Source organism: Athene noctua, chromosome 2, assembly GCF_965140245.1.
Source record: "Athene noctua chromosome 2, bAthNoc1.hap1.1, whole genome shotgun sequence".
NCBI lineage: Eukaryota > Metazoa > Chordata > Aves > Strigiformes > Strigidae > Athene > Athene noctua.
In genome coordinates, this window is record NC_134038.1 from 45,267,056 (window position 1) to 45,283,365 (window position 16,310).

Sequence of the window (16,310 nt, forward strand, 5' to 3'; positions counted from 1 at the left end):
TAAGAAGTAAGCATGTACTGAAAGTCATTTGAAAGTGATGAAAGAGTCCCCAGAAAATATATTTTTGGATTATTTGGAACTAGTATCAAGTGAGATAAGCTATACTTCAAAGCAAGGATACTCTCACACACATAAATCCAGATACTTCTAATGCAAAGCAGAAAAACAGAGACATGATATGCCCCTACAGTTCATTCATCTTTTGTCTCTGCATTGCATTTTGTGTTGTTTCTATTGCAAAAAAACCTTTCCTCTGGCTTCACTTTTCAAGTTTTAATTATCTTAATATGTAGAAAAGGATGTGACGGAACTAGTCTTTCTGCTAAACAAAGCAGATAGTGTCCATAAACCTTACATGCTATGTGCTTTTATAACAAGTCTAAGTGGGGGGGAAAAAAAAAAAAAAAAAAAAAAGGAAGCCTTTTTTTCTTTTTTTTTTTTCAATATAATAAACAGAAATCCCACAAAGTATTTACAATGTTATGCATACACTGTACCTGCACTAGCTGTTCTTCCTACAGTATTTTAGGTTCTTTTATCCTGTCTGGCAAAAAAAAAATCCCTCAGTTTTTCTTTCTTTTAAGCTACATCCCACACACGCTCCCACCATTTTTCAATCTTCACTGATGTGTGTAATAGCACAAAATTAAATTACTTTGCAAAATTATATTTAAATAATTAATTTTAAATTTACAACTCAGATTTCATCATTAAATGATACTCTGGAACTAGTATGTGGTCCAGAGTGATTTAATATTCTTAACAAACAAATATATGCATATTGTCAGATATTCTTTACAGGTTGTTTAATTTATTCCTGTCTTTTACTAAAAATATAAAAAAAGGATTAATAAGAATTCAAAGGGTGGACTCACTTTTTAATCATAATGTAGAATGTCTATTTTGTTGAGAGCCTGAGTGGAACAGAGGTTCTACTTATGATGTGAAATCAAGGTTAAACATGGAAACAATGTATTGGGTGGAGCTTGTATCTGAAACAAATTCAACAGCTGAGTCCTGTGAACAAAGACTATTAGATTTACAGAATTTAATTCTTGACCAAAAAAAGGGGAGGAGGTAAATAGCAGACAGGATATTTTACGCACTTGCATTTAATCTGTAATTTAAATTCATATGACATTATTTTTACTTGAAGAAGAGGGACTTACTCATGGAAAGGTGTTTGACTTTTTGTGGCTTGGTTTTGGATTTTTTTTGATGTATCAGTCCAATACGGCTCTATCTTTGTTGTTGTTATTGTTAGACTAGAAGAACAGAATAGAAAAAGTAGCATGATTCCATGTATGGACAAAAGTATGGATTTACAACACTGCTTAAAGTGCTTTTGTATTTGAGGAGATACTTTTACACAAATGCCTTTTCATGCTTATCTCTTTGTCACCATGTACTATATGCTTGTTGCTTGCTCTTATGTCATTTATAATATAATGATAGGGTATTAAGTTCTTACTCAGGAATTAGTATATTGTCATAAAAACCATCTGAAAACAGAATGACAATTCTATTTGTGTATTATTACAGCAATTTGAAAATTTTATTAAATACCGAAGTGCTTCATTTCATCATTTATTCCTTTGCTTCCAGCGTTGCTTAAAGCACTATGTAAGTACAAATAGATCATACTAAAAGCATATCCATCCTATGTTGGGATTTTGACTAGGATTATTTACTGATGTCTTGCAGAACAGAGATGAATTTTTGATCCATGTGACCATTTATCTGCTGATGCTGCAAGATGTCTTGCCTCCAGGACTGGTTTCCATGTACATGGTTCACCAAAGGTCTACAACTTATGAATATTTATACATTATTATGTCTTGTTGTTAAGTGGCAGTGCTGTAATGTGAGATGTCAAGTAGTATACTTTAATTTGCCAGTACCAGAAGTTGTGGGAGCAGCAGAAGATGTGGCTTGACTGCCTACATACAAAGGGTCCAAACAAGCCACTTTGGCTGCAAAGAATGAGTGGATACAGTGAAGGACTGCAAACAGGTTGGAGAACTCCAGCTCCTGCAAGTGAAAACAGAAAGATTAAACGTGAAACAAGAGAACACCTCACAAACATATACCCCGGAAAGAGCCACTATTCAAATAGCAATAAATGTAGTAGTTCGATGTAATTCTGCTAATGTGCCTGACAATTCTCCATTATAGGGGCTTAGATATTGAGCTATCCCCATTCAGAAAATAATTATTTGGAAGATGGACAAATTTCTGAGTTAAGTGCATCCATAGAAATATGTGATCCTACCATCTAAAAGAAAAGGAGAGTGACACGATAGATTTTTATCCCCCCCCCCCCAGGTTTATGGTTTATGCAAATCCGTCACTTTTACACATTAATTTATATAGAAATTGAAAGACTGCACCATAACAGTCTACACATCTCTGGACTCCTACTGTATACCCAACATACCCACAAAAATCAAAAGTGCTACCATCACAGAGTGATATTCTGGATCTGTTTTCACTGAGATGGTTAATGTCATTAGACTGAAAAAAAGAACAGACTCCATGTTTTAAACTTAGCAATATTAGACAAAGTCCTTCCTTTTCTACTTTAATTTACATTTATTTATAGCTCCCCAGCATGTGACTAGACTAGCTGGGACTCTTTTAGACACCCTTACATTGGAAATAAATAAAACTTAGAAATTTTTATATATATAAATCTTCTCTTTTGTGTCCAATTAACCTTATCTGATCTTTTTTAGGTTATCTGCAGTATGTGTTTTTAGAGTTGGCATTTAATCCATAAATATCTGTTGTATTTGAAAGCAAACACTGAGGTATTTGGATACATATATGTGTAAGGATGGTGGTGCAGCGTTGCCATCTTTCTGTTTTGATTCACTGCCTATACAGATTTCTTCACTGTAATATGAAGCCAGTTATAGATACCTGTAGTATATTCTATTTGTCTTTCCAGCACTGGTATTTCCAGGCTATGTAGTGCCAAGGTTTTGCTTTTTTGTTCAGAAGAATATTGGTAATGTTATAAATTCAGCAAATATGGCTAAATCTCTCAAAATGACTTTAACCTGCAATTTTCTGCCTTTTGATATTCCCTGGAAGATATTGCTTCACATAATTCATGGATACATTCACAAATCCATCAAGTGTGAGGGGGAAAACTGCCTGAAAGCAGACAGCTGCATGTGCAGTGTCCAGTGATGTACTGGAGTGGAGCTTTGTTCAGCTCTCCTACAACCTGAGCAGATGTCCTTCAGACATGCTCAGAAATGAATTTATAACATCCCAAGAGCTTCTTTAAACTCCACTAACTACCAATTCTCAATAAAGAAGATAAAGTTTATGCCAAGTTTCACAAACCTGCCATCTGTGTCCATTTAAAAAAATCTGTTTAGAGACATTCTCATTTTTAAAGACTGGGAGAAAGGCAATTTTATCACTATGCCAAAGGTCTTTTTCCTCACTCGAATGTCAAAAAAAGAGAAAATTTATCATAGAAAAACAATGGAAACTATTATGAAGCTATTTCAGAATAAGAACTATCAGTCATTCAAATTAAGTTACTTTTCAGTTCACTCCTTTTTGTTAGTATAATATTATTTATACTTCTGGTACTATAAAAATAAAACTGAAGCTTAAGATCAGAGAATATGTATTTAGTGGAAGAGTGAAATATTTGTAATATAATTCCTGTGTGTTACATGTAGAAAGACTACATTTCCCCCTATGTCTCAACCAAATAAGCCTATTAAAACAAATATTACAGTTTTAGAATTGTTCAAGTCAATTAGGTAACCCTACTAGCTGAAAGTTCTTACTATCATAATTACAGCTACTGGACACTGAATTTTCACAGTGCATTAGTACAACTATTATCAACAGTTATCACAGGTATTTCTGTAACCTTTCAGAAAGAAAGCCTGGATTGAAAGGAGAGAGATGAAAAGAGAAAACAGAGAGTGCCCCCAGATGAATAAAACCCAACTCTTATTGCATTATATTAACGATACAAGTACATAAGCAATACATCTACAAAACCAAGCAACTGTAAATTTGTAAGTATTCATTATATGGTTAGAAGAAATATTTTCCTTCATCAATATATAAATTGCTGATATGAAAAGATACTTGTTCTTTCATCAAATGTGATGTTACATGGTCTCTTTATATTAGCATAGAATCTGATCTAAAGTAGGTATTAAACAGTCAATCAATGTACAAGACACGGGGAAACTAAAAATTGAATCACACAAGCCTACACAGGTCAGAAATCTGAACTCAGACTGCAGTCACTGCAATTGAGCAATCACTGTAAAAATCCTAAGGATGTATCCTTAAAACCGATTTAAAGATGACCTTCTAAATTTGAATAATACTGCAATACTCACAGAAAAACACTCAAGGCTAAGAACAAGGATTAATTTAAAATTATATTTTGGAGAATACACTTGAAATGAGCAAAAATATCATTCTGGAAAATGGTGCAAGCATCCATTGAGATACCTTGCAACACTTGGAAGTGAGCATTTTGTTCACATTACAACAGCAGTGATTCAGGCTATTTGTCTTATTTTAATTAGATTTCTATACAAGAAAACTTCAAGTACAAATTAATTGGCATTAATTACTATTAAGGTAATATTAATGAATTAATAATATTAACTCTAAATCCTTAAAGTTACACTTCTTCCTTTTCTGGTACCATATTTCCACTCTCTTCTTTTCTCCCTATTCAAATAGGCAAAGACAATTGACTGGATCTTTATCTTGATGTGCTGATTTTTATATTCACTTTGTAACACTCAGCTTAGGGGTTCAACTAGCCTGTGAACAAAAGCTAACTGATGCAGCACAGCTGTGTGACCTTGCCTAAGATTTTCTGACAAAACTGTTGAGCTGTGAAAAAGCCCTGCAAGTTGAGAAAGGTGAAAGCACAGACTGAAGTGTAGTTTTTGAGTTATACATATGTTTTACAAGGCACAGAAACTCTCAGTTAACAGAAATTACTGAGTGGTGCATTTACTTACAAAATTCAAATGGAAACTGCATGTAATAAGAAAAACAGAGCTCATGCTGATTTTCATATACATTGCATATTCCTATGTTTGGGAGCATGCATATATATATAGCTTGAAACAGGATCTCTCATAGATTTAAAGTACTTTTTTGTCAGAAAAATAAAAAGCAGCTTCTGTTGCAGTGGTCCAATACTTAGCTAGGTAAAACTGAAGAGCACAGCACTCTGAGTCTATTACAGTCCTGAGATTGTGTTAGCCTCTGGAACCTGCTGTGATACTGGAGAGACACTAATGGATCATTAAACTATAGCTAAACAAATAGACAAATAGATAGGGAGGTGCCTAAGTGAATTTCTGTGTCTTATAGATGAGGAGAAATCTTCGTCCTTCTGTGTTTGTTTTTTTTCAACCCAACTCCATCAGCCCAGTGAGAATGAGGGAGAGGGACACATAGGCTCCACGTTCTGCCAAGACGACAGCTCTATTTTCTAGCTCTCAGTCAGAAAAATTCTGTCTGACTGTGCAAACTTGTGCAATATCTCCTGCTGAGTGACAGCTGGGAAATAACCTACAGATTGGAATGTCTAAGGGGTATCAGTGATTAATGTTGCCCCTAAGTGGTTTTCTTCTCAGAAACCACTTAGATCTTTCATTAGAAACCTTCAATGTTAGGTGTTTGCATCCAGGCACCCTGCCATGGACCCACTGGTGTGACCTATGGTAATTACTGTTCAGATTTTTTAGACTGAAATTGCTTAAATCTATGAGGAAACACTTCTTTTATTCTACACTCTATATCTTTATAGTAACATGATATTACTTACAGAAAAGCGAAACAAAGGTATCAGTACAAAGTCTCTACAGAAAAAAAAGCCAGTATTTTAACAATATCTGAGAGAATAATGGAAATGTATAAATATCTTGAATTATTTTCAAGCTGAAAAGAAGTATACCTGGTTAAACTGTAACTAAATCCATAGCACATACTGTGTGTCTCAAAGCATGCCATTTTGAATTTTGTTAAGTCAGGCATGTAGCACACTGTAAAAAATTTTGACAGCATTATAAAAATATTAGTTATTCAGTGTCAGTGAAGGACTTTCTATCACTTAGGAATATAAACTCTGGTGGTAAGTGTGTTTCAATATAAAAAAAAAAAAAAAAAAAAGCCCTGACTGATGAATGGATGTGGTTCTGCATTTTTTCTCAAAAGGTGCTTTTCCTAGATATGATATCTCACCACAATACAGAGGAGATGCTGGACAATTATGAAGACAGTATGGCTAAAATTTAAAATGCTGATGCATAATTATTTTTTTCCAAGCAATTCCATCTAGAAGTCTGAATGTATTTCTAGATTAGTAACAAATTTATCCAAATTTTGGAACACAAATCAATAGCTAAGCACTCTGACACTCTTAATTCTCTAGAGAATGAGTAAGTGTTTTAAAGTTAAAGGATATTATTGCAGAAAACCAGCATGTTATGATTACACACATCTGGGATAGCACGAGATACACAAAATGTGCAGCATGGTAAATGAAGGAAGACAAGAAGCATTTGGATTTTGATAACTCATATTTTCACAGGAAGGAATAATATAGAATCATATAATCATTTAGGCTGGAAAAGACCTTTAAGGCCATCAAGTCCAACTGTAAACCCAACACTGCCAAGTCCACCACTAAACCATGACCCTAAGTGCCACACGTTTAAGTAGCTCCAGGGATGGTGATTCAACAACTTCCCTGGGCAGCCCGTTCCAATGCTTGACAACCCTTTTGATGAAGAAACTTTTCCTAATATCCAATTCAAACCTTCCCTGGCACAACTTGAGGATACTTCCTCTCATCCTATCGCTTGTTACTTGGGAAAAGATACAGAGACCCACCTCACTACAATCTCCTTTCAGGTAGTTGTAGAGGAGGATAACATCTCTCCTGAGTGTCCTTTTCTCCAGGCTAAACAAACCCAGTTCCCTCAGCCATTCCTCATAAGACTTGTGCTCTAGACCTTTCGCCAGCTTCATTGCCCTTCTTTGGACACACTCCAGCACCTCAACGTCTTTCTTGTAGTGAGGGACCCAAAACTGAACACAGCATTCGGGGTGTGGTCTTACCAGTGCTGAGTACAGGGGGACAATCACTTCCCTAGTCCTGCTGGTCACTCTATCTTTGATACAAGCCAGGATGTTATTGGCTTTCTTGGCCACCTGGGCACACTGCTGGCTCATAGTCATCCAGCTGTCAACCATGATGAAAACAATAATATTTAAAAAAAAAACAACAAACCAAACAACAAAAAAACCCCTATCGCCAGACCACCTCACATTTGCAACGAGTAACTGAATTACAGTGCACTAAATACATTAACACATTCCGTCAGTGCCACAGCTGGAGCTTGGAGATGGTGGAAAACAGACCTTAGAGACAAGAAAAGCAGGACTCTCAGTCAGGTATGTGTACGCCATAGCAGGTTCTGCATACAGTGTGTTAGTGTTAACAATGAAGGGGAAGAAAGCACTCTCAGTTCTAGTGACTCTCTTAAGCTGAAAGTTACCTGCCATGCCCTGCTTCCACATTACTGCTTAAGAAGGCAGAACTGAAGAGCCATAATATGCTGGGGCAATGGTTCCTCAGGATCTTGGTTTTATTCTCAAATGTGAGCTCCCAGTCCATTATATTTTGACTATTCCCCATGTAATATAAGTGGTAAAAAATATCTTTACATAAATAAAATGCTATGTTATATTTCCCCTTACAACAGTGAGTCTTCAGGCCATCTGAAGCACAGAGCTGCATTTCACAGGTGATGATAGCTGTAGCCATGAATATTCATCACAACCTTTAACAGATGTTTTACAAACTTCCTGACATCTAATTCCAAATAAAGCCCACATACAGTGTACATGAAACCTAGCATTATAAGCATTTCTGAAAATCTAACATTTCCTAATGACTTGAGAGTTCCCCAAATAGCTATACCTCTAACTCTGTAATGTTAAATCCAAAAAACAGAGTCTAGATACTTCCACCTCTTCTCATGCTGAATAGTGCTTTAAATCCATAAAAGGCTTAAAGGATACTGAAGGGGCCCATTCATAGAATTTTAAACTAACCAAAGTTGAAAAAATATGACTCGAGAATCTTCACATTCATTTTATAGCTACATTTATCTATATTTCTTAGACTAAGCAACATACTTCATATGTAAACAAATTAGAATGGATAACAACGCTCACTAAAAATGCCACAGCACCTTCCAAAGACAACATAATCCGACATTTCTTGATCGTGATATAATTGGTGTGACTTGATCACCAAGAAAATGAATTAAAAGTAGCAAATTCTTATTTCCAAATTGATCATTGTGAAAGTTTAAATTTATAATAAAAAGAAGCAACCAGAGAACATGATACTATATTAATAAGCATGCTGGAAAGTTTGTATAATATTCTGTCTTTGTAAGGTAGAAGGTAGAGTTTCTACCTTCAAAAGAAGTAGGATAAAATTTCCTAGAAATAAAGCTCTATTCAGTTTGAGTGGGAATAACAATAGGTACTATAAAGGTACCAGGATATCTCTAAGGTTTATAGTGATTTGCATGATGGATTTAATTTAAAACACAAAAACATTCTGATAAAAACTATTTTTCTTCATCAAAATGTATATTTTGAACTTTGTTGGGGTTTTAAAAAATTAATTATTAAAAAGATATTCTAGTTTTACTGAAAACAAAGAAATACTGACCCATTCTTGGATTCCTACAAAGCTTCTTTAGTCCTAAAATCATGTGTTAATATAATGGCAATAGCAGACATATATTAGAAAAGTAATGACTTTCACCCTTCAGCTGTACTTAGAGCATGATAAAAGTTTCTAGTTATTTGCTTAAGAGAAAATTATCCTCATGACATTAGATTAAATTCTGTTTTCTTATTAGAGATGAAAAGAAATTATGTACTATTAGAATAATTTCTGAAGGAAAGCAGAAGAAAATATCTTTGAGATGTAGCAGAACATAAAGGTATTGAAAGCCACAGTCCACCATATTTCATTGCTGTTGTTTTAATGGGAGCTTTTACAGACCTTTATTGTATTGAGCACAACATTCAAAACCAAGTCAATAGCTGTTAGGTAGAAAATAATTAATACCAAACATAAAGAGACATGCAGAAAGGAAAAAAATAGCTGCTTAATGCAGCTGTTTGCATTTAAACGACTGCTCCCGACACAATGCCTTTTTTCTTTACATACTTTATTATGCTGTGCATATTTAGCCCTTTTAGACAACAATGTATTTAACCATTTCCTTTTTGCTCATGGAACCGTATTGTTATTACATTCATTCAGCAATTTTCTCTCTGACACAGTCAGGAAAAATGTTATAGTAATTGCTTCAGAAGCAAGACTTAAAGATGGCCAGGAAAACAGTCTCTAGGTTTGCACAAAAATTAGGATTTTAGTCAAAAGGACCTTCAATTTAGACTCTAAGGCAGTTTCAGTTATTGAACATCCTGGGAGATCACTTCTCCTCACACACACTGGGACAATAAATGCCCTATTCTCAAAAAACATAAATCAAAGTAAGCATAAATCTCTCAGGGTTACTGATTTCATAAATCAACTCTTGAATCAGAAGCACAACTGAATCTTTCCTGATTTTGAATTAGACACAAAACTTCAGCCTTGTAAGGGAGTATATGTTTTATCCCCACTGTTTTGCTCTGAAAAATAAAAACAGATTTTAGACCTTTGCTGGGTTTTGTCCCCAGGTTGACTTATTTTGCACCATTTCATCATGATATAAGTATAGGGCAAAAAGCAGGGCATTCAAACTCTCAGTCAACTTTATTAAAATGATAAAGAGGAGAGTTGGCAAACATGTCTAAAACCATACATAGCGAGTCTTGGGGTTTATTATTTTTAAATGTATTTATACCTTTGAAAAGAATTTAATATAGTAAAAATCCAAGCAGTTGATTCAGGGTTTTTTGGTGGTTTTGGGTTTTTTTGGTGTTTTTTTTTTTTTTTTTCTTGGAATTTCTTCGGTTTTCTTTGCATTCTTTGACTTTGTGTATTAATCTAATATTTCAAAGTAATTTAGTTTAATTTATGCCTCTGACAGCTTTGAAAACTGCTTTTAATGTACACTGTCTTTATAAAACAAACAATGTATTGTTTTTACCTTTGCTTCAATTTGTTTAGTATCTTGGTTTTGGAACAAAAATTTGATTTTGCTCTTCCCATCATCTGAAGAACCTTTGAGCTGGGAAAACTTGTACCTCCAAAGTACAGCCTAGAGAAAAAAAAAAAAAAAGAAACATAAAAAAAAACATGCACAAGCAAGTCAGTGTAGTTATCATTGCAAATCATTTTGGAAATAGTTGATTTCCTTCCAAGGGAATTTTTAACCCCTCTATGGTACATAATTAAATCAATTTATTGTTACGTGGTCTGATATACTTTTGATCATATGGGTGTATTATACTTTGGCAGTGTCTCATTCAGATCAGTCAGGCTACACTTGTGAAATTTACTCTGAAATTCCTTTATGTATATTCAATCCTGATTAAACAAAAACAAACAAACAAAAAAAAAACCAAAAAAAGGAAGGGTTAGTAAATTCACTGTCATGCCAAAAAACATTTTTTTCCACTGATGATTTGTGGATTCCCCACTCCATCTGCAGTGATAACCTGTCAAATAAGTCCTCTCTTTCTTTCCACATTAAAAAATCTAGTTGTATTAACATAAAGGGCTTATCAAATTAAAAACAAATATTTATTTTTAAATGATATAATAATAAAAGGAAACTCTGTAATGAGAACTTATTCTGAGTTTACTTATGAGAGCTCTAATCAGGAATTTCAGCAGATCATTAATTCTAAGCATATCAGTGGCCTTTCAGGTAATTGTATTATGAATTACATTCTGTCTTGTTGAAAATAAAGACAGATTGCTCTACAGAATAAACATGGCTAGAAAAAGATCCTTTTTTTAAAATACATCTAATGTGGATTTATGTAGAACAAAAATTATTTCAAACTACTTTGCTTAAAAGTGGAGAAGAGCTATTTTTTATTGTCAGTCTTTTCAGCCTCATTTAAAGATACCCCTTTCACCCTCCAGATATTTTGAAACACTAGCATTTTTCTTTGTGATTTCAGTAGTATTTCATATAATTATAAGGTCACCCTCACTCAAATTGTGCTGTTACTTTGAGGACACTTTAATTTCACATGCATTGGACAACACAGAAAATTAAGGCAAGAAGTGCTGTTCCATTTTCTTTTGTCTAAGGGTTTGTAAATTACTTCCTCTCAGTGGCATAGGATGACACTTCCATCTGTGCCTTTTGTCTATATCAATGACTGATTTAGTATCTACTTGAAATTAAAGAGAATATAAAGAGGTCAAATTTTTGACTGTCCTAAATTTATGCAGGTCCCTCTGCTTCAGGATGTGTTGATGTCTTTATGTTAATGACGGGTAAAAATCTCTAACCCGAACCAAGCTAAATAAAGTTAACTGAGTTTGGTTTAGTAACTTGAAGAGGAAAATAATGAAAGGACAGTATCTTGACTGTGCAAGTGTACACAAAGCAAATGCTAGAATTAGTTTCCCCAAAATTCTCTCTATATATTTGTACCTTACAGGAATAAAACCCCCGAATCTCAGCACCATTTTCATTCTCTGTGTGTATGTGACAGATGAGCTCCCATCTACCATAAAGAGAGTTAAGGACATTCTGTTTCAGGTAAACTAGAGGAATTTGGCAATATATGTCAAACTGTATCATAGTTGTTTCAAATTCTGTCCTCCTGGGCCCACCAATCTGTGCTACAGAAAATAGAATAGCTTCCCTCATCTGTAAACGTGTGCAATTCCTTTCACCTTGTTTGATCAATGATGTTTACTTATGTCCTGTAGATAGTAAGTAAAGAAAAAAAAAAACCAAACCACAACAAAACAAATCAGAGCAACTCAATGTACTATTCAGGTGGCCATACTTTCTACCTACATCGTAAACTCGTTTTTTACAGATCTATGTAACTCGACAAATCTTGTCAGAAGATCAAGACCATTGCCTTTCTGCAGGAACAGCAAATCTATTTAAGCATGTCATTTCCTAGATGAGAAATACAAAGGGCATTGATGGTCTCTTTATCTCAGGAGAACAACAATCAGAGAAATGAACTATCATCTTTCTCTCCTCTGATGGTGTATGGGGAAGCCAGAAGAGAGGTGCAGTAGTAACAAAGACCCTTAGATGGGTAGGCAAAATCCCAGGGTGCCTGGCCTTATTCCCAACCACATTAAATTGGAATGAAGATGAAGGATGGAAAGAATGGCAACACTTCGGCATTTCCAATGCAGTTTTGCCACTTGCCTCATTTCCTATCAGAGGAAAGAGAATAACAGTCACACCAAACCACAGGTATGATAGAAGAACACACTTCAGTTTATGCATAACATTGGTTTTGGAGACCCCTACTTAGCAATGGCTCTTACTTAAGTACATTGCAAAATCAGGTCTATAGCGTGGAGGAGATGAAATCCTTCTTGAGACTAGTCCCAAGAAGACTGCACTTTTTCCATCAGGATATCAAAACAAGTTCCTACAACTGATAATTCAACAGCATACTTCCCAGAGACTATTAAACATTTTTCATCTAAAGTGTAAGGAATAAAAATGCCATTGGCAATGCATGCAATGATTTCCAAATGAAAGAACAGTTTCTTTTGAGTGATCTCGAACAAATTGCACATGTTTTTTTTTTTTTTCCCAAGGATGTCCACATGAGGGAGGGTGTTTTTGCAAAAATAAGAGTGAGGAAATGTTGTGAGCTTTAAGTTATTAAGTAAGGAATATAAAGTATTTCAAACATTCAAGCTAGTCATCCTGGCTACTTCTTTTGTTCTCGAGAATTTCTGAATTACAGTTTGTACTGGGATGAATACTGGTTCACTCTGATACACTCTGAATGTGTTTACATCTCAGTGTACCAAACTACATTAGAAGTGTAACAACTAGCTTAAACTAGATGTCCAAATTCTATATAGCTACAACTGGGTGAATTAGTTAAGCATATGCCCAGTAAGACCCATTTAATTCCTTGACTCTTACTGAAGAAGATGAAGTGCTGCCTCTGTAGTCAGAACTGCATGTTTTGGATGCATACCAGATGTACAAGATGATGCAGGATGCTGTGACCAGCAGCAAATTTACTCTCTTAAAATACAGAATCACAGAATCATCTAGGTTGGAAAAGACCTTGAAGATCATCTGTTCTAACCATTAACCTAACAATGACAGTTCCCAACTACACCATATCCCTCAGCGCTATGTCAGCCCTACTCTTAAACACCTCCAGGGATGGGGACTCCACCACCTCCCTGGGCAGCCCATTCAAACCGTTCTGTAAAGAAATGCTTCCTCATATCCAGTCTAAACCTGCCCTAGTGCAACTTGAGGCCATTCCCTCTTGTCCTATCGCCTGTTAATTGGTTAAAGAGACTCATCCCCAGCTCTCTGCAACCTCCTTTCAGGTAGCTGTAGAGGGCGATGAGGTCTCCCCTCAGCCTCCTCTTCTCCAGACTAAACACCCCCAGTTCCCTCAGCCGCTCCTCGCACGACCTGTGCTCCAGACCCTGCACCAGCTTCGTTGCCCTTCTCTGGACACGCTCGAGTCATTCAATGTCCTTTTTGGAGTGAGGGGCCCAAAACTGAACACAGGAACTGAGGGGCGGCCTCACCAGTGCCGAGTACAGGGGTCAGATCCCTTCCCTGTCCCTGCTGGCCACGCTATTGCTGACACAAGCCAGGATGCCATTGGCCTTCTTGGCCCCCTGGGCACACTGCTGGCTCCTGTTCAGCCGGCTGTCAATCAACACCCCCAGGTCCCTCTCTGACTGGCAGCTCTCCAGCCACTCCTCCCCAAGCCTGTAGCGCTGCTGGGGGTTGTTGTGGCCCAAGGGCAGCGCCCGGCATTTGGCCCTATGGAAACTCCTCCAGTTGGCCTCAGCCCATGGCTCCAGCCTGTCCAGGTCTCTCTGCAGAGCCTCCCTGCCCTCAAGCAGATCAACACTCCCACCCAATTTGGTGTCATCTGCAAACTTACTGCATCTCTAAGAGTAGAGAACTCTATTATTTCATGATCACTGTGCCCTAGTTAGCCTCCAACCACCACATCATCCACCAGTCCTTCTCTGTTCACAAAGAGGAGATCCAGCAGTGCATCTTCTCTGGTCAGTTCACTCACCAGCTTCGTCAGGAAGTTGGTTCCTACATATTCCAGAAATCTCCAGGACTCGTCTCGCTCTGCTGTGTTGTATTTCCAGCAGATGTCTGGGGAGTTAAAGTCTCCCACAAGATCAAGGGCAAGCTATCATGAAATTTCTCCTAAGTGCCTATAGAATATTTCATCCATTTCATCCATTTCTCTGTCCTGGTGGAGTGGCCTATAGTAGACTCCCATTACAACATCTGCCCTGTTGGCCTTCCCCTTGATTCCAACACAAAGACACTCCACCCGGTCTTCACTACACTTGTACTCAAAGCAATCATAACAGTCGCTAACATACAATGCCACCCCACCACCTTGTCTATCCCTTCTTTGTTGTCTACCCCTTCCTTGTCTATCCCTTCTAAAGAGCTTGTAGACATCACCTGGCACACTCCAATCATGGGAGACATCCCACCATGTTTCTGTGATAGCCACTACTTCATAATTTTCCTGTTGCGTCGTGGCTTCAAGCTCCTCCTGTTTGTTACCCATGCTGTGCGCACTGGTATACATGCACTTCAGATAGGCTGATGTCACCAGCACCTTTTTGCATTTAGAGGTCCTTAGTCCAGCCTGAGCTTTCACAGGTGTTACCATGGTTACTGATCCATCATCCAATATCCCCTGCATCTTCGTTGTGCTGCATGTCTTTATCCCTTGCCTCCACTGAGATAGCAGGGTGAGGTTCGTCGCTGGCACAACAGCCCACAAGCTCTGGTAATCTGGTAATCTAACCTTTGTCCCCTTCCCCCTTCAAATCTTGTTTAAAGCTCTGTCAATGAGCCCAGCTCATTGCTCCTGTCCCAACACCCTTTTTCCCCTCTGGGACAGGTGCATCCCATCTGATGCCAAAATGTCTGGTGTGCTGTATACTAACCCATGATTGAAAAATCCAAAGTCCTGATGGTAACACCAGTCTCAGAGCCACAAGTTCATCTGTTGAGTTCTCCTGTAAACTTCTTCATCCATCTCTGCAACTGAAGGGATGGAGAACTCTATTCATGCCCCCAACCCCTTAACCAGTTTCCCCAAGGCCCAGAAATCTCTCTTCCTTGATTTAGGACTTCTCCTGGTAACATCATCACTACATTCCTGAAAGACCAAGGGAGTGTAGTAGTCCTTAGGTCTCACTAGAGTGGGGAGTTTTATCATGAGGTCCTTTACCTGGGCCCCAGGGAAGCACCAGACTTCCCTATGAAGCAGGTCCGGTCTGAATACTGGGCCTTTGACACCCCTCAGAATGGAGACACCCAGTACAACAATGCTTCTGGGGTTCTTTTTATATTTGGGTTTAATACCTGGTCTAGAGTGACTCTGCCTTGGTGGACCTCCATCTTCCTCCTTGTTTGACTCATCTTCTTCATCCTTCTCTCCTTCATTTGTAAGTTCCAGGGCTTGTGAAGGGACACCATGGAAGGTGAGGAAGGTCAGGAGGGTATTTTCCTACCTCCCTGAGCGGGGACCTGTTTCCAACCTCCCCCATCTCTTTGGGTCCCCTCCTTCTGCCTGGTAGCAAGAGGATGAGGGATTGCCTGCCTCTTCTGGAGTTTTCATTTGCTCCTTTTGCTTCATGGGTGCTAAGGTGTTTCTCCACCAATCAATTTCCCTTTTGCACTCCCTAATACTTCTTAATCCTTCAACTTCTTCTCTGAGTTTCACCACCAGGCTGAGCAGGTCATCCAGCTGATCACAGCACACACAGGTGCTGTCACTGCTGCTACAGTATCTTGGGGATCCCTGGGTTACTTCCCTTTGTGGTTTCATATGTTCTGGGTGGTTTTTTTTCCTTTCATTTTCATTACTGTAAAATACATAATCAGTGAACAGTGACCGGACCTTTTTCAATGACAACCTCATAGTGCGAAAATAGATAGGAGAAGCAAGACCTATTCACCTAACACCCAGTTTCACAGAGATATGTAGCTACAGAACTAATGTAAACGCATGAGAGAGTTTCACATGTTGTTATCCTTCATGTTCCTATGGGCTGACTTCAGCGTCACAGTGCT

The 16,310-nt window shown here is 37.4% G+C and overlaps 1 protein-coding gene across 5 annotated transcripts in view; it reads right to left on the bottom strand.

The window, feature by feature from the left end:
• Nucleotides 1-497: 497 nt before the first annotated feature.
• Nucleotides 498-16,310, bottom strand: part of SNTG1 (syntrophin gamma 1) — a 357,499-nt gene continuing 341,686 nt past the window's right edge. For all 5 annotated transcript variants that reach the window (XM_074898981.1, XM_074898980.1, XM_074898983.1 and 2 more), the window contains 2 exons: nucleotides 10,200-10,310; nucleotides 498-2,031 (listed from right to left, as the gene is read on the bottom strand). In XM_074898981.1, coding sequence (XP_074755082.1) covers nucleotides 1,873-2,031; nucleotides 10,200-10,310 — 270 coding nt within the window. In that variant the 3' untranslated portion in view covers nucleotides 498-1,872. The remainder of the gene's footprint in view (nucleotides 2,032-10,199; nucleotides 10,311-16,310) is intronic.